The sequence below is a fragment of the Pungitius pungitius genome, chromosome 1 (genome assembly GCF_949316345.1).
Source record: "Pungitius pungitius chromosome 1, fPunPun2.1, whole genome shotgun sequence".
NCBI lineage: Eukaryota > Metazoa > Chordata > Actinopteri > Perciformes > Gasterosteidae > Pungitius > Pungitius pungitius.
The window spans coordinates 34,477,068-34,504,034 of NC_084900.1; the positions used below are offsets into that span (position 1 = coordinate 34,477,068).

Here is a 26,967-nt window from a genome sequence, read left to right on the forward strand (position 1 = left end):
TCGGCCTTAAGCAGCGACGGAGCGCTTCAGATGCAGTTTGAACGAGTCACTTTATAAGGCTGCTGTAATTTTCAGTTTGGAGTCTTGAATTAAGAAGAATGAGATCTCACTTCAGTCGCACATTCTGCATGAAACATTTCTTAATTCTCAATGCACACCAACGGAATCATTATTATTATTATCATTAACAGAGTGGCAACAGGACTGAGCACAATTATAAAATAACCCTAACCCCGAACTATTAGGATCCCGATGAACACGGTCATAAGCTGTCTAGTCAAATAATAAAACATGTTTTATATTGGATTTTTTTTTTCATTTTTATCCAGAGAGATATTATTCAAAAAGAAAATCCTCCAAATGTTAAAAAGGATTGAAAAAGAAAATCCGCCGTGACATTGTTAGAGATTTTTGTCTCCCCCAGGTTGTGATCGTCACCGTTACAACCCTTGTGATCGAACATGAGGCATGAACACAAACCTCTCTGCTCATATGTGTTTGAGTGTGTGAGTCAACTGTGAGGAAGAGCTTTTGAGAAGCCAAAGTCAAATGCACCGACTCATTTAAAAAAAAGCCAAATAATCCGAAGCGTAGAGGCGAATCAAAGTGTAGGGGATAAGTATAGTGGGAAAGTAGCGATGGATTGAGGGGAAAAAGGGAGGGGAGTGGTGGTTTGAGTCATCGGTGACACTGCCAGCATAACGCTGATCCCTCTCTCTCCCCATCTCTCTCGCCCTCCGTGGCTGGCCTCCTGTCACTGTGGGCTTTTCTTTCTCCATCGGTGGGGCTCAGTGCTACAATGACGATGAGGAGCGTGTGAGCGTGTGTCCACCTGGCTGGATGTCTGCAAGTGTGCCGTCGAGGAGGCGGAAACAATACCCCAACCAGACTTTTCTTTCCTTCCCCCTCCGTCTCCCCGGCGGCGGCGGCGGCTGGCCGAGCTCCACTCCTCTCCTCTGCTTTCCTCTCCTCTCGTTGCTGCCCTCCTCCCGGCTTCCATGAGTCTAACCGAGGACAAGCCAGTCCTCCCTGGAAGGTGAGCAGCCCCACGTCTTCTTCTCTTTCCCAGTGCAGTAAAGAGATATTTGACAATAAGACAATGCATGATCATTTAGGATGAAGATGATGTCTAATTTCCTAAATTGTATTGCTTTGTTTTTTTTAATGGTGACTGGCAGCTGACAGGACAAATGCCATCTCAAGGAAGCGAGAATGGATTGTGCGGGTGAAACAAAGGCGAATTCCACACACCTAAATTGTGTGATCTCTGAGGGGATTAGTGATGAGGTCACCAATCACCCCTTTCTGTAAAAACATCTTTTAGTTGAAGTTGTCAATATACTTACCGTTTAACACAGCCAGTTGACTTAATCACACAAGGAATTGTCTTTTTTGAAATGCCTGTTATTACGCACACAGACGCAACAGAGACTCCAGATGAGTTGCGAGGGATTAACGATGCCACAGTGCCACGTCTTTTATTAGATACATTATGATACGACTTAGTGGATGACCTTCAACTGAAGCTCAGAGTCAAACTTGCTTGCTGAGTCACACACTGAGTTATAGGTCTGTGTTATGTGGGGGAAACACTTGTGGTGAAGTGATGATGAAAATAATTACTAAAGGGGACAGAGTTGTTCAGTTGTACATTCTTAGTGTTTGCTATTGATCCCGAAGGAAAGATTAGAGTTTCAGTCAATAAAGGAACATTAAACATTCTCCAATTAAGATGCATAATTGCCAGCATTTGAAATAGTCTGACGCGAACAATACAAAGTTGATATTTTAAAGTTTATTTGTTGAAAATGATCAACATGGTTAACTATGAATCTCAGATTGTATTTAGCTAAAAGCCACGTGTCAAATAACTCGGGGTGTGAAAAGCAAAAAAAAAAGAAACGTGTAAGTGGACCGCCAGTGGAACATTGGTATCACATGGTCACACTCCCCGGTGATTACATAAGAATTCCCCCCCCCGCGAGGTTCGGTGGAGGCACAGTGTAAATATCGTACGGGGACGCCAATCACTTGTCACCGTCAGTCACTCGGTCGAGGAGGCAGTTAGACACAGCGGGGTGAGTCCCCAGGACTAAAGGTCACACAGGCCCCTCGGGGGACACCGAGGGTCATGCATGCTGCACAATGCAGGGGTTCGTAAGCTCAATGAAATCGAACATTATCTAAATAGTACACAAAAATATGGACTACAGCTGAAATGATTGGTCCATTAATTGATTTAAGTAACAATTTTGGAAATCGCTTCAGTAACATGTTGCAAAAAGGTTATTCATTAAAGCAAAGGGAATATTTAATGTTTTTCTTTGGCATTAGTGATATTGAACAAAATGTCTTTTACACATTTGGTTGGAAAAAGCAAGCTGAAGATATCACTCTGTGCTCTGGGAAATTATGATGAAGATGTTTCCCTATTTTCTAGAGAATAATTAAGGAATCGGTAATTTATAATGGAATCTATAATGGAAAACCGTGATAATTAGTTGCAGCCCTAATGTGGGCATTCGTATCAAACTAACACTAAACAAGCTTTAAATTTACATTTTTAAATTTCTAGACCTTTCCAAAAAGCCGCAAGGCAACAAAATATGACATGATTTGTTTCCCTTTTTTAGCCTCCGTATAATATACTGTATATATCACCATACATAATAAGAAATGTCAATCAACCAAAGCATAAGAGATACAACGCGACGCTTCACGCGCAGACAAACAAATGCCACCGAGGTTGAATCTAACATCACAATAACGGGCTAAAGGAAAGACAATGTCATAAATAGACAAACGCGATTAAATATATTTATTTATTTATGTGGACATCCAGCCATGCCCTTCATCTGTTAAATAGCAGCACGTCTCCTCCCATCGCGGCCATTTAAATGTTCTGAGGTTCAGTGGCGTAAAATTGATCTCCCAACGCGGACGACGCGCTGACGGGAAACTTGTCAGAAATGTAAGCGATTACTTGTCCAAATCCCAAGGTGTCTCTGCGGAGACACCTTGGGATTTGTGTAAAAGGGTCGGGCCGAGGACATAAACCAGGTCAGCAGGCGGTGTGTCGTTTACCTACATCATCATCATCATCATCATCATCTGGAGGTCAATGTCGCTGTCTCAAAGGCGTCGAATTAATCACAGCTGGACAAATTAGTTATTCAGCCAGACTCAAAATACTTAATCCGTCACAGTGGAACCAGAGTCTCGGTTCAGAGGGTTAAGCTCCTCCCGCCTCCTTGTGTGCACCTCCCCCCTCTGGATTCACCCCCACGTGGCCAAAGGTCATTTGATGGCTGGATCCATCTGTCTCAATCGGCCGATCTGATACCTGATGCCGGTATTTTGATATCAATTCAGTACATCTATTCAGCTTTCAAATGTACTGTAAAAATGTAAAAAAAATCATAACAGCAATGTTGTAGTGATTCTTACATGGGAGAATGATCTACGTCAATTCCACAAAGTGAGGCCATGGCGCACAGATTATTAAACCCTGGTATTTTTTGGTTATCTGCACTGAAAAGATGGCATCAGGGTACAGTTGATAGATACTTCAGCACGTTCATTTGTTAGACAAAACCAATTCAACTCACTCAGATGTGGTCGGGGCACTCAAGCTTAAAGAGGAGCACACTTTAGACGCAAAGTGTGTCTCCACACTCTGAAAGGTGCAAAGCTCTAAATCTTCCGGGCAAAGCGGTTCCTGTGAAGGAGTTTGCACGAAGGTGAATTCCCCCCCGACGTCTGCACAGGTCTCAGTGCGCCGGACGGTCATCACACTGGAAACACGCACTCCGGAAAATGTCCTTCTAAAATAGCATCGACTGTTATGACGGAAAGAAACGGTTGCATTGGACTGCATCAGTCTCGGATCTGTGAACATGATCCACTGCCCGAGTACCGGCCTTTAACAAATTGTTTTTACTTAACAGATCGCTCAATTGTGTTGACATCGCAGTGGAGTCCTTGTGAACACTGTAAACCGATCACAACTACGTCGTCCGCCGAGTCTCCTGCACTCAGACTGACTGGACGTTTTGTCATTGGCGGGCGTGCTGACTTGCATGGTAACGAGGCCCTTCACTCTCTCCGGGGGTGGCACTCCACGCGTTGCGCCGCATTCGGCCCCTGCACGCTGCACGCTGCATTCCGTCAGATTTCTCATAATCCTATCTTGCAAAGTGGCGCGCTGAATAAACTGAACAAGCCTCAGGCCGTGCACGGTGTAGATTCTCCCAACAATCTGTACGTTACATATTTGAGCTTGGTATTCTAAGAATACAAAAATAAAAATTGTTATATAACAATTTGAGCCCATGTTATCTTAATTGATTTGTTTGGTTCTCAAGTTCTGAATCTCTCATCTGATGCTCCTTTTGTAAATCCTAAAAGGCACGACCTTTTGGTTCTTTACTCTTTCTAATTCTTTCCATCGGTCGTTATGTATATTTATATTTCATTCGGATTGTCCATGTCCCTTGCGCAGGATTATGTTCTTATAAAAGAAGCTTTGTCATCCAATTTTGTACAGCTCTGGACTGAACATGCTATCGTAAGACAGCACATCTTTTACTACAGGCAGGGCATCGCATCTTAGCTGCATGTTTTTTATTGGCTGAGAAGCGGGTCGTCCACTAGTGGGAGGATTACACTCCCACTGCGTGTCAAAGCGACATACTGAACCCCAAATTGCTCCCAAAGGACTAACCGTCTATGTGTTGCACCTGATTGGCTGAGGGGCGCCTTGTATGGCCGCCTCTCCAATCAGGGGATGGATATCTGTGTGTGTGAGTGTGACAAATGTTGACATTGAGCGGCCAAAAAACATGACGAGGCATTTTTCAACAATACATTTCTTCTGTGTTTTCGGATAAGAGAAGTGTGTGAAAGTGAATCCTTCAATCGCCGGCATTATTCACGATTAACGTGCGCGTGTGTGTGTGTGTGTGTGTGTGTGTGTGTGTGTGTGTGCTGATGATGACGACATTTCAGATGGGAAATGCATCAGACACATCCGCCGTGTTTGCCTCCACCATCTCCAAGGAGCGCGACATCCTCATGGGTTCACTCTACAGCGTCTTTTGTAAGTCCACAACACCAAGAAAAGACCCCCCCCCCCTCCCCCTCCCTCTCCCAGGTGCACGACGCGCCGCTCAATCTCTCCCTCTCTTTTGCCTTACAGGTGTACTGTCCCTCGTGGGCAACTGCATTCTGCTACTTGTTGCGTATCACAAGCGCTCGACCTTGAAGCCAGCGGAGTTCTTCATCATCAATCTCTCCATCAGCGACCTTGGGATGACGCTCTCTTTATTCCCACTGGCAATTCCATCAGCTTTTACACACAGGTGTCGCACCTCTTCTCCCATCTCAATGATCTAATTCGTTTGTCACTGAAAAACTATTGTAATTGGCTTTTTAGCATTTCTTTTTTGATTCAATTTTAATTTAATATCAAGAAAACATTCTTCACCTTAACATTTTCCTCTTTTGTCCTCGCCAGGTGGCTGTTTGGGGAACTCACCTGTCAGCTCTACGCCATGTGTGGAGTACTGTTTGGTCTGTGCAGCCTGACCAACCTCACGGCCCTCTCCTTGGTGTGCTGCCTCAAGGTCTGCTTCCCCAACCACGGTGAGCGGATCGCAAACGGAACAGGTGTGGGGGGGGGGGAGATGTTCCTTATTAACCGCAAAGCACCTCCGCTTGTATCTCCTGTCCCGTCAGGCAACCGGTTCTCCTCGCGGCACGCCCGCCTCCTGGTCGCCGCGGTGTGGTGTTACGCCTCCGTGTTTGCCGTCGGGCCCCTGGCGCGGTGGGGCCGCTACAGCGCCGAGCCGTACGGCACGGCCTGCTGCATCGACTGGCACGCGCCCAACCACGAGTTCTCGGCGCTGTCGTACATCGTCTGCCTGTTCGTTTTTTGCTACGCGCTGCCCTGCGCCGCCATCTTCCTGTCCTACGCCTTCATTCTGCTGACGGTGCGGGGGTCGCGTCAGGCCGTCCAGCAGCACGTGTCACCACAGGCCAAAACCACCAACGCACACGCGCTCATTGTCAAGGTCAGAGGAGACGAGAGCGTGGCGCTTTAGTGTGGCGATGTGGGACAGTCGATTATTCCGAGCTTATGAAGATGCTTTTACTGTATGGACTCGTCCAACGTGTACCTTTCAAATCATCCGTTTTAAAAAAAATTGCAATCAATCTTCTTCATGTCATGTTTTGGCAGCATGTGGCAATGGTCTGCATATGTTTCTTCTCCACAGCTGTCGGTGGCAGTATGTATAGGCTTCCTCGGTGCCTGGACTCCATATGCTGTCGTAGCCATCTGGGCTGCGTTCGGGGACGCCACGCTGGTTCCTCCTGACGCGTTTGCCCTCGCCGCCACGTTTGCCAAATCTTCCACCATCTACAACCCCGTGGTCTATCTGCTGTGTAAGCCCAACTTCCGCGCGTGTCTGTACAGAGACACTACTCTGTTGAGACAGAGGATCTACAGGGGAAGTCCGCGGTCAGAGCCCAAGGCGCGTTTCGGACCGACCTCGCAGCGCAACAACAAGGACATGAGCGTCTCCGTGCGCTTATCAAACGGACAGCAGGACAGCTACGGGGCGTGCACCGAGAACGCAGCGCCGTGTCACGTGACGTCAACGCCCCAAAGGACGGCCTGCATCCTGACTGAATCCACTAACAGAGAGGTGACAGTTAGCCGGCTCTCTGACGGACCACAGGCAGATTTCCTCTAGTTGTGCAACATCTTCTTCTACTTAGTAAAGCAGACAGGACAGGTGCTCCAGCAAAGGGCCTGCACAAGCCGAAAGGTTATTTTGTTATATATATTATTATTCTAAAACACGGGCTTGCAAGGACCCCAAATGTCCTCCGTCATGAAAGTCCCACGTGTCTGTAATCACTGAGAACACCAGGTTTACGTCATCCGAACGTGATTATGTCTGGATGAATATATCTTGGTAAAGCTGGGTTCCAGTTTAATTGAAATGTGCAAATTGACTGGTTTCTGCAGGCGCTGGAAACGAGAAGCTGTGCCGGCGTCGAGGTTAATTAAGCAGGAGAGTGCTTCTGTCGCATAACACATGGACAAAGCGCTTTGTGTTCAGTATCTGGGGCGCTGCAAACAAAACACGATTTAAGAAAAGGTGTTGTTGTTATTGTAAAGGATCTGAAGAAATGTATTATAGTGCTTCCTCTGATAATGACACTAACAGGTTAGTGTGTGGAATTAAGCTTGGTTTAGGTTTCATGATGCAAAGGACAACTGGTCAGCTGGACGGTGATGTGGTTCTCAAACCTAAAATAGACCGGTATTTAACCCCCAGTGGACTTGTTTCTGTGGACGTTTTGTCCTCGTCAGCGGCAGAAATTCATTTCGACGCATTTACAGGATCATTTTACTGAAGAGGCTGCAGAAAAAAACTAAACTAGAGTCCGGTATCGGCATTGAGGTCATTTCACTGGACGTTTTCAGGTTTGTTTAAAAGGAACCAAGAGGATTGACGGGGGGTGACCATTGTACATGGGTCATAATAGCCCATAGCTGTGAGCATGTTTGATACAAATACTAAGTTTCTTATTAGATGATTTGGTTCTCTACTTTCCTAATTGTTGGTTTGATTTATGTGGTTTTACTTAAAAATAAAAAAATAAGTTTGGGATTTAAGTCCACGCTTGATCCCGCAAAAGGAAACTAAAAGATGGAAAAATGTGTTTTTCCTGAAATCAGAACACAAACAGCACCCGTTTTACTGGTCTTGTCCTTTGTGAATTCCTGTATGTATATTAAGGAAAATAAACCAGTTGTCGACAGCATAATCTAAAACTATTTGAAATTCTCGTGCAGATTGAGTTACTAAAGAATTAAAATATCTAATAATTGTTGTGGTCTGATTTTTGGGGAGAAACTGAAAGCAGAGTGTTTATAAAACCCTTTCTTTAAATCTTCTTGGATTAAGCGAAATGGTTGAAATTACAGTATTACATTATCACAGCAGGGGGGTAATTAAAGCAGCACACATTTCAAGGACATATTTTTTTTTAACCATATTTTTGATCCAAAAAAGCAAAATTTTCTATCATCTTGGAAACGTTAACATTAATCATTAAAATGAACGCCAATCTAATTTTCTACAAAGGAATCTATTGACATTGGCAGCACCTTGTGTGGTGGCACTACTTATCATTCCTGTGTTGGTGTGAAATACTTTCTGATCTCCTCTCTTTTATAACAAAAGTTTTAGTTTTTCTGAAGACATTGCAACCGCGCATAAACACCACTAAATATGCACATGTGCTGCTTGACCATCAAACACTGCATTAGCTGAAAGTTGTTGTTGTCAAATGTCTCTAAAGAGCCAAGACAACATTATATTTCATATTATACTGCACTTACTGACTGCCTTAAAAAACGGCAAAATGCCCTATCCATCCGATTATTTGTTACACATGAACAGACAAATCTGTTTGTTAGAGGTACAATACTGAGATCCATTAACAAATCTCAACACTTGAGATGTTTAAATTGATTTAATACATTGGTGACAAGTTATCGCAGTGAGGTGAAGGACTACTCATTTAATAGACTGCTACATTTTCATTTCATTCCAACACCATTTGGCTTTGTCCGCCGCTGAGAAAGCATTTTCTGAGGAGTATTTTTGAGCATGCTGACCAAAATGATGATGACAGGCAACCTACAGCTGGGGGGTTGCCAACCCTCTGAAGATAACATACATCTGCATCAAAAACCACACTTAAGAAATATGTATTTCAAAGATTCATCTCTAACGGATCTGCTGCTGAAAAGATCCACTTCTATCTGTCAGAGCTGAACGGGAATAAAAATGGAAATAAATACTCCCATAAAAGGAAGGGGTCCAAGCAAATATGCATGAAGTATTGACTAAGATGCAAAGCTATTTATTTTGCTCCAGGGCACACAAAAAAAAATAATTCAGGAGTACATGCTTTTCACTTGCAACCAATAGATGTAGCAGTGGCATGCAATCAGGGAAATCATTCAAAGAAAACAAACCAATATGGCACATGGCATTAGGGAAAACTGTCTCAGATTAAGACAGCCGTCGGGTAAAGTGTTGGTTTTCATAACCCTCTTTGCTTTTCATTATTGTGACTATTGTGTGTGAGATCGTTCATTTCGTACAGGGAGCTTTTTCTTTGGGGACAAATGCAACCATATCGGTTAAAACGTGATATGAAAACACAATACACAGTTTTGCCATCCCAGAGTTCCACCTGTGCAGCATCCAAATCATTTCCATGCAAGATGTTAATGACAACAAAGCTTTCAAAGAAAACAAATTCAGGACCGTCGTGTTTATGTGGCCACACGGATCATCTAGGGCTCTCGGTTAACATTTAACACACACCTTGTAATTCATTCTTGGCCTGATATTGCTGCCTCGATTGTGACTTGAGGGCAATTGTTTGAATTGCAGGAGAGAAAAGGAGGAAAAGAAAGAGGGTTTTGGCAGCATCTTCATCCTACCTCTTGATTGCGGAGTCCATTTGTGTCCAAAAGGTTCATCTCAACGTCCTCCTCCTGCGGTAATCGAAATGTTGATAATTATGATCAATACAATGAAATAATGAATTAAACAAATCTGCAGAAAACGAATCAGAAGCTATTACGATAAGGAAATAATTGGTTTGTCATTGTAACGAAACTTTTTAAACATATATTTAACCTGAGGCTTATTTTACTTCATCTCAGGGTTTTAGATTTTGTTTGGACGAACAGGTTATGAAAAATGGATCAGCATGCACCTCAGATAAATTGCGTTGCCCATTTATTTAAGACCAAACAATTAATCAAAAAAAAATAGGGAGTTGAAATACCCTTTCTATGGTGCTTTGATGAAGACAAAACGGTAGCTGTGTATGGAAAATAGCTCTATTCAATAGAATATGAACTGTTTAATTGTTGTTACTTCATCAAACCTGCTTTGTACTTACTTTACGTGTAGCTAATGCAGTGTTATGTAGTACAGTAGCCGAGAAATAAATGTTTAGATGATTTATTCCATCCAATATGAAGAAATATTAGATATACCTGTCATAATAATCCAGTAATATGCAGCAGCACCATCACATTTCTTTTGTCCGTATATATATATATATATATATAGAAAATATATTGAAAAATCATATAACGTACGTATACACTAAAAGAAAAAATGAGTTGTCATCTGGTTTAAATTCAGTATCAAGACCAGCTGACGTCATCAAGTCAGCTGCTGCTGTTCCAATTTGCAGAACGACCGTCCTCTGTCCTCTGTCCTCCTGTCCTTCATACCCGGGAGTGTGGACTACTTAGTCTGTTCTCCCGGGAACACAAGTCCGTTCTTGGCGGTATTGATAAACGACCCCGGTGAGTTTACTGGACGGTAGGGTATCAAATGCCGCCCTCTAGTGTATACAGAAGGGGAACACCTGTATCCACTTATTGTTTTTACCTCATCCCACTTGCACCTGCCTGTATAACAAGGGTAATAAAAAACAGATGTGCCTCTGGACTTTTGTAGGGACAGCCCAAACGTTTCTGACCATTGCTGCACCCTCATACAATATCTTTGTTGACCACTTAACATGCATATACTCCACCAGTGGGGGTTTAAACTACTCTCCAGCAGACACTGTTCATTTCCTTACATCGCTACACGACCTGGTATTTTGTTACTTTTCTACTGGGACAAATCGAAAGGTTTGCTTAAAAAAGAATACCGGTGTAAAACAATGGAGTCACACTGACCTGTTTTTCTGAGTTTCATCGCGTCTTGTGCTCAGGGGTTATTTAATGTTTTGCTCCGTACGTGCGGGTTTTTTTTTTAGGGCGGAAGGGGCGGGGCTTGAGCAGTGATGCGCACGCTCCAAATGTCAAACGTAAAAGAGCGGCATTTTCGAAGTTAAGGTGAGCTCTGCTGTATTGCCGATGTGTGGCTATCCCGTTCGATAAAAATGACTAGGATCATAAATTTCAAGTCGCTACCTAAATTCATAACGTCATTAAATTATATTACGCCTTTATACTCATATTTAAAATACTTTCCGCCGTCCTAGCTAACGTTAGCTAGCCCGGGAACCAGTTAGCCATCGCAGCTAACGTTAGCTATCTTAGACCCTAAGCTAATGTTTTTTTTAGCGTTAGCCGGCTTGATGTTAGCTAGCTCCGAGCATGGGAGTTCAAGCTCAACCGTCAGAAACATTTCACTGACAAAGTTTAAACCGCTTAGCTGAATGCAATTCACTACTCTTAATGTCGTAGAAATGAGCACGCAACCCTCCCGTTTTTTCCGGGAGACTCACTCCCGAATTTCAAAGCCCCTACCGAAAATCTCCCGGACCGACCTTTCTCCCGGATTTCTCCCGATTTCCACCCGGACAACAATATTGCTACACCATCCGTCACTGGGCGCGCCGTTTCAGACCGAACAATAATAAAGGTTACACCTTGAAGTCAAGCGCGGCAATTAGAACGGAAAAAGATGAGACTGGCTCTGCAAAGAAAATCGCTAGCACCCCCCCCCCCCCCCCCCGTTGACCGCTGGAATATCTCCCGAATTCTGAGGTCTCAAGGTTGGCAAGTATGTGTACACTTGGGAAGGGTCTGATCCAGCAGTGTTGTGATTGTCACAGGTGATAGCTAGCTCCAGGATGATGTTCTACACACAACTCTTCACCTCCAAGAGGGGGCCTCTGGCCAAAATCTGGTTGGCAGCGCACTGGGAAAGGAAACTCACAAAGGCCCATATATTTGAATGTAATTTAGAAACGACCGTCAGAGACATAATTTCCCCAAAGGTAAGAAAAAAAACAAAGACACATCCACAAAATAACATAAGTTGTGTCTGAAGTGCAAGGCTGCTGTCTGAGATGTGTGATCTTTGTAGATGAAACTTGGTTTGCGGACCTCCAGTCATCTGCTTGTTGGTGTCGTGAGGATCTACTCCAGGAAAGCAAAGTACCTCCTAGCAGACTGCAATGATGCCCTGGTTAAAATTAAAATGGCATTCAGACCAGGTAAAAAACCCTTTCAGCCAGTCTAGAAACATTAGACTGGCTGAAAAGTTACTATGACCAAATGGAAGCATTCATTGAAGTGAAAAAGACAGCAAGATGACCACAAAATCTTCAAAATTATCATGCAGTGAAGGAAACCACTCTAAAATAGTTTAAACTGAAGAAGAACATCACAACCTGTATTACCTAATATAGCAGTGAATCCTTAATGAGGACAGCCAGCAGAGGGTGACATGAACATATTTACTTAACTAAATTATTTAGGAAGGCGAGAAGGAGCTCAATGAGTGAATGTTATATGCATTTATGGGTTCTCAAGTTGAACTATCACACAGAATAAACAATCCCAAAAGCACAAAAACAGACATACATTTATACAGATAAAAGTTTTAACACTCACCCATCAATTATTATATATAAATTGTGCAGTCTATCATTCTTCTAATGCCTGTGAAAACTCCTCAGTTAGATCACTGAGTGCTTTTCTTACCAATTCTAGTTTTAAGTGCAGTACTTGTATGTTGTATGTTACCTTCTCCATTTCTCTTTCAAAACACCAGGTCAGACAGATTTGCCTGTGGAAGGGCTCGAGGCAACACTAAAAGCAATTACTTTGATCGAAGATTTTACTACCTTTGACGCGCAGCTGCCACATCCAAGGTACCATAGAAATATATACTTTTTGAGCTTCTCAAATGACCAATTATTGAAAATTAGACTTTCCAAGATACTCAAAGATGCCTTAGATGATCCATTTGTGTCAAGTGATATATTTTTGATTGCTAACCCTTTGATTTACATTTTGGTCACCTATTGTTTCTTGAGGCCTAATGAATAATATTCTGTCCATGTCCATACAATGTTCTCTTCACACTGGGATACCAGTAACATAGAAGTTGTGGACCACTTTTCACTGAACCAGTGCCGATCAGAAGAAATCACGCTCAAAGAAGATTTTGGAAATGGCTTTTTGAACGTGGCAGATTTTGGTGAGAACCATTTTATTCCCATTTTGCGAATACTTGATGATTTAATGTGAGTTTATGCCATGTACGTGTGCTGCTTTGTACAACTATTTAATGTGAAGCAAAACTTATATTTCAAATTCCTCTGCTATTGAGGAGCTCCACTGCACTTCTAAAACGTATTAACACATAAATGCGCTACGTCAATATACCGGTTGCTCTGTTTCTCCAAGATGATGACTGTAGGTACTACCAGTGAAGTGTTCTTGACAGACCCAGTCCACAGCTGAAAATGCTGAAAAGTTATATAACCCTGATGGAGTGACTATTTCTAAAATCTACATTCCCAGGCTTTTTTTAGAAAAGCGCTTCTGAATTTAATTCTACTTCCATTACACGCTTTTAAAGATTTAAGATGTGCTCTCGGCTGATTTCCCCAGACATGGTAGGGAGGTGGAAATCCACTGATAGACAGACTAAGTATTGTTGCCGTGGGTCTTTTCATGGGATTTGTTGTCAATTACAAAATGTTCCTCCATGTGTGTGGTCTGGCGGGTAGGAGACGAGTGCCAGAGCCACCAGATCGGGCTGCTGGATATGAACTTCCAGAGCTTCGTGCAACACGGAGACGATTTTGGGGATGAGCATAGAGGATTCAACCTACTCGGTAATGATTGTGAATGCATCGAACTCATTTTTCGCCATATTTTATTTGAGCAAAGCCATGGCAGCAGATTGCCTTGTAGCAAGTTCAGGCGCTGTATCCTCCAAAGTCAGCCTCTGAACCAATTGAGACATAACACATTTAAATGGATTATGTTTCTTTGAAATGTCTCAACTCTTATGACGGCTTATGTCCCAGTTACCCAGTGGTAGTGTCACTTTGCCCGCAGTTTAGGGAAATACACAGTGGTGGAGTATCCAGCATATTGTGCTGTCCACGATACATAGGTTTGATCTCTCAGGTTAAACTGCTGCACATGGGGAGGAAGCAGACATGTAACCGTGTCTTCATATGCTCTGAGGAACAAGTGTTCACGAGCTACGTCTCTAAAGTATCCAGCCTCTTTATTGGGAAACATGAATAACATCTGAGAGGCCTGACTGCTCATCACATTCTGGTAATCAAACAAGAAAAAGATCCCCGCTGCACTCACCCATCAGCCTTGTTGCTTACATTCAAATCGTAAGAAAGTATCTACTCTGGCTTAAGACGTGTCACAAGAAATCAGCCCTCTATCTTTAAAAAAAAGTAGGATTTTATAATTTAAAAAAAATGTTTTTTTACATTGCATGCAGTTCCAACCACACGGTCGCTCTGAGGTTGGTCTTCAATTTATTTATTTAGAGGAAGTCTTGGCCTACAAACCGAAGTAAAGTCTGCCGTATGTGTGCTTAAATTACTGGTGATCCATTCTCTTCATTTTCAACGACCGTGTAGACTTTCTGACCATCTCCAGTGATCTCGCTGAGCCCGCTGACTTCGTCCTAGAGGAGCCGGACAAAGACAGTTCAGAGATCTCCACGCTCAATCATCAACAAGGCGATGCCATTTCATCCGGAGGTATTTCAACTCTTCACAGACGGGTTTTTTTTATGGTGGTGGTTTGGCTGGCGTCATGTTTCCTTGATCGCACCAGGCTACACTTTCATTCAGACTGGCCACAAAACGGGTTCCGTGCGTTTTCCAGATGCCGTCACACCGGAGGCGGCGACTCCAACAGAGAATCAGACCACCCTGCTCGCCAACGACGAGGAGGCCTTCGCGCTGGAACCCATGACCGTCACTAGTAGGCGCAGTCTAGTGTAGAGAGGCCTCATGATACTCGATGCGGCAAAAGAAAGGAGCGTTCTCGTGACCGTCCGCTGTTTCTTTTCAGCCAACTCTGAGAAGAAAAGGGGGAAGAGGAGACGCAGGTTGGTGGTTGACCAGGCCAAAGAGCTGACTAATGAATGCATCAGAAGACAGCTGCTGGACGATTCTGATCTGCTGGCCCCGTTGGACATGGCCCCTCCGACTGTGCAGCTGATGCAGTGGAAGGAGAGCGGCAGCGCGGATAAACTCTTCACACGGCCGTGTTCAAACGTAGCAGCTCCACAGATAAAGAAGGTCGGAACACGAACAAATCCCTGCAGTGTCGACCTTAAAAAACGATGAGTTGATCCCTAATGAACACCCTGTTGAAGTTACTGCTGTCACCGTTCGATGTCATTCTGCCTTTGCAGCTCTTTGCCAGAAGTGTTTTCCAGGTGAAGAGTCACGCAGCGTGCGAGGAGGCTGAGGTGATGCGTTGGGACGGACGAGAAGGTGGAAACTTTCCTATGAACTACAGCCTCTCTGTTTGAATGCATCACTGCATCACGTTGTCCTCTGCTCAGCCTTTTTTGTGACATGCAGTCTGCACAATTGTGTGTCGTTTAGTTGAGACGGGCTTCAGCACGGTCACTGCAGACAGCGCGAGTGTCCTGGATTCATCGATGTATCTCGACAGAACATGCGACGCTGAGATGGCCGTCCTCGGACACTTCGACGAGGAGCATATGGAGGATTACTCTGAGCGTGCGCACGTAAGCACGAGCGCGTTCGGACGAAAGAGACGTCGTTTATCCCCCCCCCCCCCCCCCATTGCTGATGTCCTTTTGCCTTTCTTCTGTGTGCTTTACAATCTGTGCCGCGTCAGGATAAAAACAGTTCGCTGTTGACGCATCCAGAGCTTCCGTCGGACGACTCCATGTTCGTCCATCCGTCCTGCGTGCGGCAGGAGACGCAGTCGACTCCCCTCCACACTCAGGTGCCCGTGAACACACACTCCGTTACAAATAGAAACGGGGAAGGAAGTTAGACTCCAACTGGCTTTGGGATGAAGATAAACGAAAAATGTCTGGCACGGTAAACAAACTACAAATGTAACCGTGTTTGCCAGATGGCAGGTGATAATATGTTACTCGCCATGGTGCCTTGGAGATGTTCCCGGCTTCACTTACTGAAATCTGGTCCTTTTCTAACCGGCAGTCTATGCTGGACAGCCAGGACTTTGAGGAGAGGAGGATAACCAGACGTACACAGAAGCTTCTGGACATTCTAAAAGTAAGCCTACTGGGGGAAAGAGTTGTGGTTTTAGACTCTCATATATATTATATATATATATATCTCATATATAAGCTTTTAAATTGAGGACTGTTGTTTCCATGTCAGGCTGTCGCTGCTGTATTTAACATTGAATGGCCGATACAAATCTGCAGACAGGGATTTAAATGCAAGCGGGGCAGGGGGGGGGGGAATTACGGGTGAGGATGGGAAATGAAATTGTCTCTGTGGTGTTTGGGCAGAGCTGCAGGGACACCACGTTCAGCCTGGAGGCCCTCTGCAGGGGGGGGGGTCGCTCGCAGGCTGCGACCACTTTCCTCTGTCTCCTGCTCCTGAAAAAACAAAACGCCCTCCACCTGCACCAGAGAGCCCCCTACGAGGACATCGTAGCCACACCTGGACCCAATTTCTACAATTAGTTAAAGTCACAGTGTAGGTTCTGTGTGATTGGTCTGTGCAGATGTAGCACATGTTTGTGTTACTCTGTCAGCTTCGCAGAGGAAAAATCTAATTTACTCAAATGGATTACTGGGTTAAATGGTGGAAAATGGTATTTCTCAGCAAGAGAAATTGGGAAAGTATCAATGAAGGAACACTTTGTTTGAAAGTCTTCATTAGACCTTTTACCTGATCTGCAGGGTCAGAGTATGTGCTCATTTATTCCATGGCAACATGCTGCTATGCACTTATTCTTGTGATCTTAATGTTGTGCGTGTTCAGTTTGTGTTTTACACCAGTTCCTCTTCTATTTATTGTAAACACAGGACTCTGTAGACCTGCCGGTTGTGTCTTAACTGAGGTAGGACAGCTAAATGGACATTTCATTAGAAGTAAATGTTGCAAATGATTAGGTTAAACACCTATTTTTGATGCAACAGTCCACTTGACTCGTTTGTATTTTGTTATTGAAGTTTGGGATATGAGAGTAAATTCACAACAATCAAAGCGGTTAACATGTTATATTGTTCTTGATATTAGTTTTCTTGCAGCCCAAATCCAGAAAACTTCTTTCTGTATTTCTGTACAGCCCTGCGCTGTACTCTTAGCCTAGTACAATAACGTGTCCATATTTTAATGTCATTCTCTTCAGTCCGTGCTCAATGTAGGCCTGACAGCGACATTTAGTTAGTTATCACATAATATGAACACTACAGACCTTCTGCCTTGAAGGCATTCAATTGAACTGGAATGCAGTGGTCGTTCTTGCAGTGTGTTATTTAAAAAGTTCTGAATTTTAAGTCTTTTCAAATGTTGTTTTTTCAGTTCTAAATGTCATGGCTTGTGTCATTGTGACCTGTCTTGAAGAATAAACACATGAATGGAGGGGCTTGTCATGCGTGCCTTGGTGGCTGAGTGCTCACCTGTCGGTCGGCGCTCTGTCGCTTTAAGAAGCTCCGGCGCAGATCCGCAGTTCGCCTCATTCCGGCTCCGGGCTCCATGGCTGCAGGATGGACTCGCGTCAGCAGCAGCAGCAGCATCAGCAGCGGCATCCTTCCTCCCCGTTTCCACCAGAGACTCTTCATCGACCATCAAGGCTGGCGGGACCCGAGGCTTCTCCACGATGCGCAGCTTCCACCCGCCGACGTGCTGTGGTTTGATGGAGGTCTGTTCCCCTGAAAAAAATACACAAGAATGACGCTGTGTCGGTGTTTTGTGCGCGTTCACAGCCGAGCAGAAACGCTTGTTTTATTTGGAATGGTTGTTGTTGTTGATTAGCCGGGTTTAGGGTACGTACAGCTGGTGTCCTAAATCCGACTTCACGTGTCACTCAAATGTTTCTATCAAGCCGCGTTTTCTTTGGTGGAAAGTACCGCTCGGTGTTGTTGGATGTCCTGTTTAGGGACTGCTGTGTTATCAGCTGCAAGCCAATGATGACACTTTTCGAAGAAAAAAAAGTGATAACATCAGATCTGACTGCTTATCCAATGCCGCTTTACCGCGGGGGGGGGGGGGGGAGCAGATGTGGTGGGGAAATAAATCCTGTGATTTAATCCCATCATCATCATTCAAGGACACGTCCTTTTTTATCCCGAAGCATTGTGGCATCATCAGCTGACTCCTCTCCACGTCTGGATTCCGCTCTAAGTAGTTTGATCCGTCTGCTGTGCGTGGTGCTCGCCCCCGCACCACACCGATACGCACACTTACGTAAGACGGTTGCGTATTTCTCAGCGCTAACGCGCTCGCCACTTGTTGCGCAGGCAGAAGGGAGGGAGGTGAGATTTAAAAACGTGGGACACGAATCAAATAATATGCGTCGCGTAGATTAAACATTTGTGTGTGCGGCTACAAACATGAATCCATCGGCGCAAATTTCAATTCAGCAGGTTGAGAACATTTAGTGCTCATCCTTCACTGTTTCTTTAAGATCTTCTCCGTAATGTGTCGGTGGGCCACCATCCAGAGCCATGGTAACTTTTATTCATGCGGGGGGGCTACACCTGAGGTCGCGTCCTCTGTTTTGGGAGGGTTTTAAACAATCTACAACTGGTTCAAACAGCTGCAAGTTCATACATGCATATTTCGGTGTCTATATAGCAATTATGAAACAGTTTTGACCCTTCTAAGAAAGATCTCATTGCTCATTGGAGCAGAGATCAACCGAATTGAAAGATAACAAGAATTTCACAAAGAAAATAAACACATTTAAATAGAAAATATCAAATCAATGATACGTAATTAAAACTTAATCTCTAACAAGTACATTTAATTCTTAAATCCCTTCAATCGGCAATATAGTTTTGATCATCCGTACAAGACAGAGATTATAGAGGAATAAATGACAGTTTAAAGAATACACTAAACCCGAAAGATCAAAGCTGAACTTTAACTTTTGCTACACTGCTATTAAGTGACAGGCGGGTGAATGATTTGAATTTCTTTCCATGCATGGACCCTATAAACCTATCGCTTTGTCCCCACACGTCACATTTACTTGTTGCCCTTTGACGTCCGTCCATGTGAAGGTCCGTGATGTTCAATGTGCAGCTCTGCAGGACGCAGCTCGGCGAGAGCTGACAGTGAACTCACTGTTCCCCTTTGTGTCAGCACAGAAAGGAGGCTTTATTTGCTGCTGGCGTGGACTATTTTAATTAAGGTCAGGGTTACATTATTGTCATTGACTTCCCTCGAAGAAGCCCATAACGGTGACTCGCAGCACGCCTCAAGGGAGGCCTGTGATTTACATGCTCCTACCAGCTGATCTGCTGTTGTTTTTTGGCGACTGTTCCGGCGGGCCCAGCTGTGAGGGCTCCTAGCGTCCCTCTCTAGAGACCGCCCTGGAGAGGTTGGAGGGCCCTCGCACATCCATGTCGCTCGCGCCGAGTCGGAAGCCCTCGTCGGAGCAGCGCAGGTAGCCTTTTGCCTCCTTTGCACGCTCACAGTTTCGGAGGTGGATGGAAGACCGATTTTATGTCCTCGTGAAAGCATGTGATGCGGATCCCTCCCTTCCAGGCGCTCGGTTGGCACTGGTGGGAGCGGCGTGCGGTGTGTCCATAGTGATGCATCCAGTACTCACACCTACCCTGGTCGTGTTAAGGCAGCGGAGGGCAGCCCCACGGCTCGGACATACCCGGTCACACCCAGGTAGGTCATTAAACATGCAACTCTCGTTCTGCTATACCTTGAAATGTACTGATCTCACACACAATGAAGCATAGAACCTCACAACCTTTTTATCTTTTAACGCCGTGTTGATTCAGGCGACAAGCAAAGCACACAGGCTGCAGTGACAACCATGGGATCAGGCCCCCCACCCCGGAGCAGTACCTTACCCCTCTGCAACAGAAGGAGGTGTGCATACGACACCTGCGAGCCAGGCTGAGGGACAATGTGGAACGACTACAGCACAGGTGAGTCCTTTTCTCCTTCAACTGGATTTTTCGGGGTCCTGTTCGCTAATCCCCATGGTTTGTTTCTGTGAAAGGGACATGACTCTGTGCTATTCACTTGTCCCTTACACCTTATCAGAGACTGTGAAATAGATGGGTTGAGGACCCAACTGTACAGGATGCAGGAGGACTGGGTAGAAGAGGAATGTCACCGCGTCGAGGCCCAGATGGCACTGAAAGAGGCCCGCAAGGAGATCCAGCACCTCCAGGAGGTGGTCGACACCGCGAAGTCCAACCTGAGCGCCCGAGAACAAACCCCCCACGACCACAAGCCATGCCCGGGGGGGCTGCAGGGAGCCCGGCAAGCGGGCCGGTCTCGCTCCTGCGGCTGTTCCCCGGCCGGCACTTTGAGCCGCGGCACCACCCGCACCCGGCTGAGCAGCGAGGCCCTTCACCTGGAGCACGGCCCGAATGCCCCCGAGCCGAGCAGAGCGCCCCGCCCGGCGGGACAGAGCCACCTGCTCCTGGACGCGAGCCTCCTGTCGGAGCAGCTGCCCGCGCGGGGCCCCCCGACCCTGCCGCGCTCTTCCACGTACGAGCGGCTGGTCAGCGGCGGGGGGGTGCTGCCGGTCTCGCACTCCTGCCACACTCTCGGCGGCGGCAGCGGCTGCAAGTGCAGCGGCCACAGCTGCCTCCCCCACCACCACCTGTTCCTGCATTTACCTCAGGAGGCCCCCCCGGCGCCGGGCCCCGTCCCGACGCCCACGCCCGCTGCAGAGAGGAAACCAGAGGTGCGCTCCCGAGCCTGCAGCCCGACCATGACCTGGCTGTGTGAGGAAAGCGGCGCCGAAGGGCTGAGCACCATCTCTTCAGACGCCGCGCCCTCAGAACCGCACCTGTTCCCCTCGTCCTTACCTGCCGCCTCCCCTCCCGGGGCAGCGGGGACGCCAGCGGAGCCCCGCACCTGCCAGCCCCCCGCTACAGCTGCGCTCCCGGAGAGGCGGGACGCTGTCGTGGTGGAGGTGGACGAGGACGGAACTGAGGGTCCAAATGAAGACGGGTATCCCCCTCAGCTCTGCCACTGGAGCCGCTACTTCCTCGTAGATCTGTTGGCTCTGGCGATGCCGGTGGTCCCGACCGTGGCGTGGCTGTGTCGGGGGGCGTCGCGGGAAGTCGTGCCGGTGTATCAAATCGGCTCCCTGCTGAGGGGTTGCTGCGCCGTGGCCCTCCACTCGCTTCGCCGCAGGGGGGCGAGCGGGGGACGCGGGCCCCCGAGCACAAGCGGGACCACGCCGATCTGAGGCGTGAAGAAGACAACTCCCCACCTCTGCGGCAGCGGCCACAGCAAAGACGACTTCCTTGGGATTAGCTCATCTAGCCGTTTGTCCACTAGTAGGATTTCTAGATTTGACACGCTGTCCTCGTGATGTCATCGTCATGCCTCAGAAGAAAATGATAGTCGTACAATATGTCATTACTCAAATATACTTACAGCTACTGAGGTTTAAGTGGAATCTGCACGTAGCCCAGTTTGGTTGGGTTCCCTTGCTTGAATTAAACGCCTAAAAGTGGATTTAGATGATATCCTCTGGGCAAAGATGTGCACTTTATTTTATGAAAAACGCTCTACGCTCCTTCATTTTCATCATCAACCATATATTATTTATTTAATCCTGATGGGGAAATTCACCCTGAACAATAATTAGTTTATATTTTTTCTTGCTTAAAATAAATAACTTGAAATTAAAAATAACATTAGAATGCAGTTTAAAAGCAAAATGTACCAAAAAGCCAAACAAAGCACTGGGCTCCAAGCCACATATTTCTATAAAAACCTATTAGAACATACAGTATTAGTGGAAAGAACTTGGCTGATGCATTTGATACAGTGATATATTTTCTAACTTTACATGAACTTTGCATCAGTGTCGGTTGCTGCCACAGCTCAGCAGTGTCTAATGATGTACTGTGTGTATCATGGTGCGGCCCTTTTGTGGGTCGACTGAAATGGCTCAATTGTAACTATAAACTATGGTGTTACCGATTTCAGCCTTATTCTGCAAAAAGAGCAATGTTTTAGCTTTCAGGGATCTTGTTGTTTGATCAATGATTCAGCAGAAGAATTAACAGAAAAGTTCAATGCAAATTGTAATGTTGGAACTTTTAACTCATTTTGAATTTGTTGGGCTTCTTTCCTCCATCTATAATGTAACCTTCTCCATGTGGAACTAATCCCTCAGTCAGCTCGTACCGCACATTAAAAAATGAAATAACCACCTGGAGTATTGCTCAAGAACCTTGGGTATTTCCTCTTGGAAAATAAAGTATGCCCCTAGCGGTTTTCTTTTATTAGTGTGTAGTGTTTTGCAATACTTAGTCATAATGAATTAATAAATGAAGATGATACAACACAAAATACTATTAGTACATTTTAACAGTGACATCATCTGAAAGGGAAGGAAAAGGAAAACTTGTGTTAAAATTACTCCTTTAATGATTTTAGAGTAAGGAACAGACCTTTTACACATCCGCAACTTGGTACAAACTCCTTCAAACAAAGATAATCACAAACCACAAGATGTGCCTACAATTATGTTTGTAGGCACAAAGGTGGATCTTACTTACCATGCAAGTTTAGCTAACTTTTTTCCAGAAACCAAAAATTCTGCAGTTATTTTGCAGTCAACAAAAGACGTCCAGTTGCGAGTGTTTCTGCAATAGTAACTTTCTTAAATAAAGAACGGATGCTGCACGGTAGAATAAGAACCTGTAGGCTGTGCTTGATTCATAAATCCCTGGGTCTAGTGTATCTCGTACTTTCAATAGATCCCAATAACAAGTATCACAAAAGGTAATTCATAGAAATATTGTGTCAAACAATTTATTCTTATTTTCATCAAGACAATTAGCCACAATCAATAGAATTTTAGTGTAAAGGCCACAGCCACAGGAATGAGATTGATTTAATACTTATGACCTTTATCTAAAACCTGGTCCGAGTGGCAGACAAAATTTGTAAATTTTTAAGAGATAAAAAAACATCACCAAAAAATACATAGCAGAATATGACAAAAAACATGGGATGCCCTATGACTTATTACATTATGGAACCTAAATAGCACAGGGTATAAAGTTTTAAAACAAGTGACAAACACAATTTGTATCTAAATGTAAAGGAGAGTGAACTAGTGAAGATATAGACATAGGTCCTATGCAGGGTTCAAGGGCAGGAATCTGTAATCATGGGTCATCATACCATGTTCCCGTGATAGGAGTCGACCTGCAGTGACACAAAAGGTGTTAGTGCCATCGTTAGGGAGGACAGGCGATGTGTACATATCATAGAAATAAATGTGGGAAATCGCATCACATCAACTAAATCATAACTGCATAATTAACTCATTCACCCAGGATATAATGATATACCAATCACAGGGATTATTCAAGCAATTTAAACAAGTGATTAAAAAAAATCCTACCCTGAAAATTTGAGTGGAATTTAACAAAGTGAGTGCACAAGTTTCAGGCTTCCAGGCTGATGAGCTCCACATCGAAGGTGAGAGTGGCGTTTGGAGGGATGATCCCTGGGTGCCCTTTGCTGCCGTAGGCAAAGTCTGCTGAGCAAATCAGCTTCGCACGCTGACCTACACTCATCTGTGGAGGAGATGGAGTAGGTACTGATTTGATTTCAACAGCAAGAAAACACAAAAAATACATTTGTAAGTTGGATATTCTATGGATTGGGAAATAAAAACATGAAGACTGTTTGACTGGTTCTTTTTCGAGCAAACCCAAACTTCTTATTTGTTGTGTGTTCATATTTTTTCGAAAAAAAACAATTACAAGATCATAGATAAAGATACATAAATAAAATGTAATAATTATAAATACATTAAGAAAAGATGGGATACAATGAAGTGCTCATCAGTTTTGTACACAAACATTGTCAAAATAATGCGGATAAATGAATCAGACTTTGTGCAATTATTTACAGATAAACTAATGTTTCCATCAACCTAAGAAGCACAGAGTACTTGACGTCACGTTAACGCGTAAGGCCCACTATGATGTTAAACTTTAATGTGTACTATGGACACCCTCCCTACCTGCGCTACTCCTTCTTCCCAACCACGAATAACCTCCTGGTGTCCGATCTTGAATTTGAAAGGCTTCCCCCGGGACCGCGAAGAATCAAACACTTTCCCGTCTGCCAGTGTGCCTGACAGAAACAAAAGCACACACATACGCGGAATTAGCACACGACAATCGCTCCGGATTGTTGACAAGTGACACTTTAGCTTCCTAACGGTTACAGAGCTATGAACTGAAGCTAACTCACTAGCTCTGAAGCTAACTGGGGGCTGACAGCAGCTACGGTACCGTTAGCTCGACCAGAGCCAGTTACCACTTAACGGACAGTAACAGTGCGGACTTTTGAATTACTCGATAAGTGATACACGTCAGCAGGCTGCTAGCAACACCTTAGCTAGCGCTACGCTAACGGACACAACAAGCAATTTGTTACGCTAACGCCAGACACGGCATAGGAGGTTAGCTTCAGGGCTAGTCAGTTAGCTTCAGGGCTAGTCAGTTAGCTTCAGAGCTAGTGAGTTAGCTTCAGGGCTAGTCAGTTAGCTTCAGAGCTAGTGAGTTAGCTTCAGAGCTAGTGAGTTAGCTTCAGGGCTAGTCAGCAGTTAGCAGCAGTATGCAACCAGATAGCTAACTTGTACTGACGGACACAAATCACGCGAACAACAGGCGTTCAGGTTATCGGGCTGCGTGTAGCTGCAAACAATACAAACGCCCAGAAACATCGATTTAGGCAGATTTTTTCACAGCAAAACACGGGATTATTAGTCCTCCACACTCACCGACATAGTGCACCACGACGCGCTGCCCCTTCTTCGGGAATGTCCGTCCTGAAATTGAGCGAGAAATGGTTTAAAAACGAACCGCGCGCACCGCTAATTGATCCGTATTCTAACCGTTGTGATAAAGCAGTGAATTCCCACCATCGCCCGGAGTTATGGTCTCGATGTCTACTCCCATCTTGACTCCTCGGGTATCCTTCCTCTTGACCACCCTACAGTACGGGCGGAAGCGGGATGCGGGGGGGGGGGGGGGGGGGCCCTCTTGATGGGAACCACCTGATCCTTTTTTTCCCCCTTTATCTAAATTGACAACTAACTAAACCCAAAAAGCCACATTTATAACATTGAAAATCTGGTTGTTGTTTTATACCAACGTGTGATTGTTCATTTCAGTTGGCTTGTTTTCTTACATTGTTCTTCATTAGAAGGCATAAAAAGAGATAAACACGGGCAGAATAGGCTGACATGTGTATGTCATAACAAGTCCCCCCATGGCAAACTACATGAGGGGAACTGACCGGTCATCAAAACCGATCTTTGCTAGAATATTCAGGACCAGCCAGGGTCAGGTGGAGGCGATGTGAATGATCCATGCACACAACATTCATCTCAGATGCTGTTTCGATCTGACAGGCCGTCTTGGAAAGGTTCTGGAACTGCGAGTCCTCGCTGTGAAGCTGACTCACCAAGGGAGCAAGAACATGGTCCAAACGCTGAATCCCATCAGAACGCACATCATCGCCAAGAATGGCAGGCTGGGAACACAGACAACTTTAATAGCTGCTCGGATGAAGAGCTCAGAGGGACATAAACAGGCCTTTGTGAGGAGAAGATAAATGAGGGGGAAATTAATTGCATTACAGCGATCTGTGTGATGTCTTACTGATGTAAACTGCTACTGAGGCACAAGCCTGCAAGAATATTAAGAATGTACCCTTTGAAATTTGAAATGTCTTTTTTTGTAAACCCTTAGAAGGTGTATGAAATAGTATGCATAGGTCAACATCTTCAGAGTGTGTGATTCAAGTGTGATTCCCCTTTTACCAGCAGAACCAACAGCTGCATGGCTGCAAAATAGTGCAAAACTACCCAAAGACATCTGGGATCAAAACAATATTCATGGTTTAACCTTTCCTCTGCTTCTAACCAATAACTCCATGCATGGCCTTTAAAAATACGTCTAATTTTGACAGCTAATGTCCATCAGAGCCGAGGTGTAGAGGCACGCAACAGCCCCTGCATGTGAGCTCAAACAGCACCTGGCGAACACAAAAGCCAAGCTCCAGTCGTCGGTAAAGAACGTGACTCATCAGTATCTTCAGCGAGGTCAAATTGGACAGTCGAACCAAGCCGTCGCTGCAGGGAGTAGCTGCAAATAAGCTGCCATGTACAGAGTGTGATGAATGGGAGGGGAAATACGGATCCGAGAAGGGGATTGAGAGTTCTGGTACTCTTACTGTAGGCTGTGGCAGAGTCTCTGTCTCTGTGATCCCCCCCCCCCCCCCCTCCCCCACACCAGGCAAGTTGTGGCACTGTTAATGGACCTTAGAATAAATCCTGATACCAAATGACAGCACGGGAGCAGTGTGAAACCATGTCGACGCAGCCCGGAGGCAAACTGCAGCAGCAACAGTGTCATGGGACTAGTGGGAAATCCGGTCACCATGAGGAAGATGAAGAGGGGAAACAGTTCGCTAACCCACGAGATGGTGGGTAGATAATCAAGAGACATAACATAAGGTCTTATGTACGTCTGTTTTAATGTAAAATCTCAAAAGGAAAGTTTAGATTTAGTGAAGAAGTAACACATAAAAATGGACATACAGTATATTCAAGTGAAGTGCAGTCTGATGACAATGAGCGCCCGCAGTGACTTACACTCACGAGGGTCTGAAGCAGGCGGGCCGCTGGGAGGAACCACAGCAGCAGAGGCAATAGGACGCCAAACGCGGCAGAGCCTGTGGGATCGACGCTGGAGGGCCGGCGGATGAAATGCAGCCTAATTCAACACGAAGGGCGTTAAACAAGCGGATCCTCCCAAGCCGGGGCCATCACCAGACATCCAACCAGGAGGTCGTGTACAATGAATAGAATCATGGAGACATAAGAGGCCACCATCTGTGAAACGCAGTCACTTTATTTTGAAATGA

General features: G+C 45.2%; 4 protein-coding genes across 5 annotated transcripts; 3 read left to right on the forward strand and 1 right to left on the reverse strand.

The window, feature by feature from the left end:
• The first annotated feature begins 673 nt into the window (after window positions 1–673).
• Window positions 674–7,856, forward strand: opn7d (opsin 7, group member d). 2 transcript variants are annotated; one of them, XM_037478566.2, is made up of 6 exons: window positions 674–1,036; window positions 5,008–5,098; window positions 5,198–5,360; window positions 5,516–5,643; window positions 5,737–6,071; window positions 6,276–7,856. In XM_037478566.2, the coding sequence occupies exons 2-6, from the start codon at window positions 5,008–5,010 to the stop codon at window positions 6,753–6,755; spliced, it is 1,197 nt and encodes a 398-aa protein (XP_037334463.1). In that variant the 5' UTR covers window positions 674–1,036; the 3' UTR covers window positions 6,756–7,856. The 2 variants fall into 2 exon arrangements, with proteins under 2 accessions (XP_037334463.1, XP_062420126.1); XM_062564142.1 differs by lacking the exon at window positions 674–1,036 and having other exon boundaries at window positions 4,990–5,360.
• A 3,773-nt stretch (window positions 7,857–11,629) lies between these two features.
• On the forward strand, window positions 11,630–16,537 carry rad21l1 (RAD21 cohesin complex component like 1). The gene is made up of 13 exons (XM_062565832.1): window positions 11,630–11,844; window positions 11,934–12,063; window positions 12,624–12,723; window positions 12,949–13,052; window positions 13,588–13,695; window positions 14,470–14,592; window positions 14,720–14,818; window positions 14,909–15,138; window positions 15,255–15,336; window positions 15,451–15,596; window positions 15,710–15,820; window positions 16,042–16,116; window positions 16,359–16,537. The coding sequence occupies exons 1-13, from the start codon at window positions 11,698–11,700 to the stop codon at window positions 16,533–16,535; spliced, it is 1,632 nt and encodes a 543-aa protein (XP_062421816.1). The 5' UTR covers window positions 11,630–11,697; the 3' UTR covers window positions 16,536–16,537.
• A 1,031-nt stretch (window positions 16,538–17,568) lies between these two features.
• On the forward strand, window positions 17,569–22,248 carry LOC119222170 (syntaphilin). The gene is made up of 5 exons (XM_037478563.2): window positions 17,569–17,719; window positions 19,358–19,468; window positions 19,570–19,701; window positions 19,818–19,967; window positions 20,086–22,248. Exons 2-5 carry the CDS (start codon window positions 19,425–19,427, stop codon window positions 21,245–21,247), a joined length of 1,488 nt encoding a protein of 495 aa, XP_037334460.2. The 5' UTR covers window positions 17,569–17,719; window positions 19,358–19,424; the 3' UTR covers window positions 21,248–22,248.
• Window positions 22,249–22,303: 55 nt separating this feature from the next.
• fkbp1aa (FKBP prolyl isomerase 1Aa) lies at window positions 22,304–25,083 on the reverse strand. The gene is made up of 5 exons (XM_037478568.2): window positions 24,959–25,083; window positions 24,818–24,865; window positions 24,053–24,165; window positions 23,426–23,600; window positions 22,304–23,226 (listed from the first exon to the last, which is right to left on the reverse strand). Exons 1-4 carry the CDS (start codon window positions 24,993–24,995, stop codon window positions 23,469–23,471), a joined length of 330 nt encoding a protein of 109 aa, XP_037334465.1. The 5' UTR covers window positions 24,996–25,083; the 3' UTR covers window positions 22,304–23,226; window positions 23,426–23,468.
• Between the last annotated feature and the right edge of the window lie 1,884 nt (window positions 25,084–26,967).

Bases quoted from the DNA above. Each gene is read 5' to 3' on its own strand.
- opn7d (XM_062564142.1), top strand. From the start codon at position 4,990: ATGATGACGACATTTCAGATGGGAAATGCATCAGACACATCCGCCGTG. The intron at 5,361-5,515 runs GTGTCGCACCTC...TGTCCTCGCCAG, and splicing joins CCATCAGCTTTTACACACAG to GTGGCTGTTTGGGGAACTCA. The intron at 5,644-5,736 runs GTGAGCGGATCG...CTGTCCCGTCAG, and splicing joins GGTCTGCTTCCCCAACCACG to GCAACCGGTTCTCCTCGCGG.
- rad21l1 (XM_062565832.1), top strand. From the start codon at position 11,698: ATGATGTTCTACACACAACTCTTCACCTCCAAGAGGGGGCCTCTGGCC. The intron at 14,593-14,719 runs GTATTTCAACTC...TGCGTTTTCCAG, and splicing joins CGATGCCATTTCATCCGGAG to ATGCCGTCACACCGGAGGCG. The intron at 16,117-16,358 runs GTAAGCCTACTG...GTGTTTGGGCAG, and splicing joins AGCTTCTGGACATTCTAAAA to AGCTGCAGGGACACCACGTT.
- LOC119222170 (XM_037478563.2), top strand. From the start codon at position 19,425: ATGTCGCTCGCGCCGAGTCGGAAGCCCTCGTCGGAGCAGCGCAG. The intron at 19,469-19,569 runs GTAGCCTTTTGC...CCTCCCTTCCAG, and splicing joins CCCTCGTCGGAGCAGCGCAG to GCGCTCGGTTGGCACTGGTG. The intron at 19,968-20,085 runs GTGAGTCCTTTT...ACACCTTATCAG, and splicing joins GTGGAACGACTACAGCACAG to AGACTGTGAAATAGATGGGT.
- fkbp1aa (XM_037478568.2), bottom strand. From the start codon at position 24,995: ATGGGAGTAGACATCGAGACCATAACTCCGGGCGATG. The intron at 24,866-24,958 runs GTGGGAATTCAC...GCTCAATTTCAG, and splicing joins GACCATAACTCCGGGCGATG to GACGGACATTCCCGAAGAAG. The intron at 24,166-24,817 runs GTGAGTGTGGAG...TGTTTCTGTCAG, and splicing joins CGTCGTGGTGCACTATGTCG to GCACACTGGCAGACGGGAAA.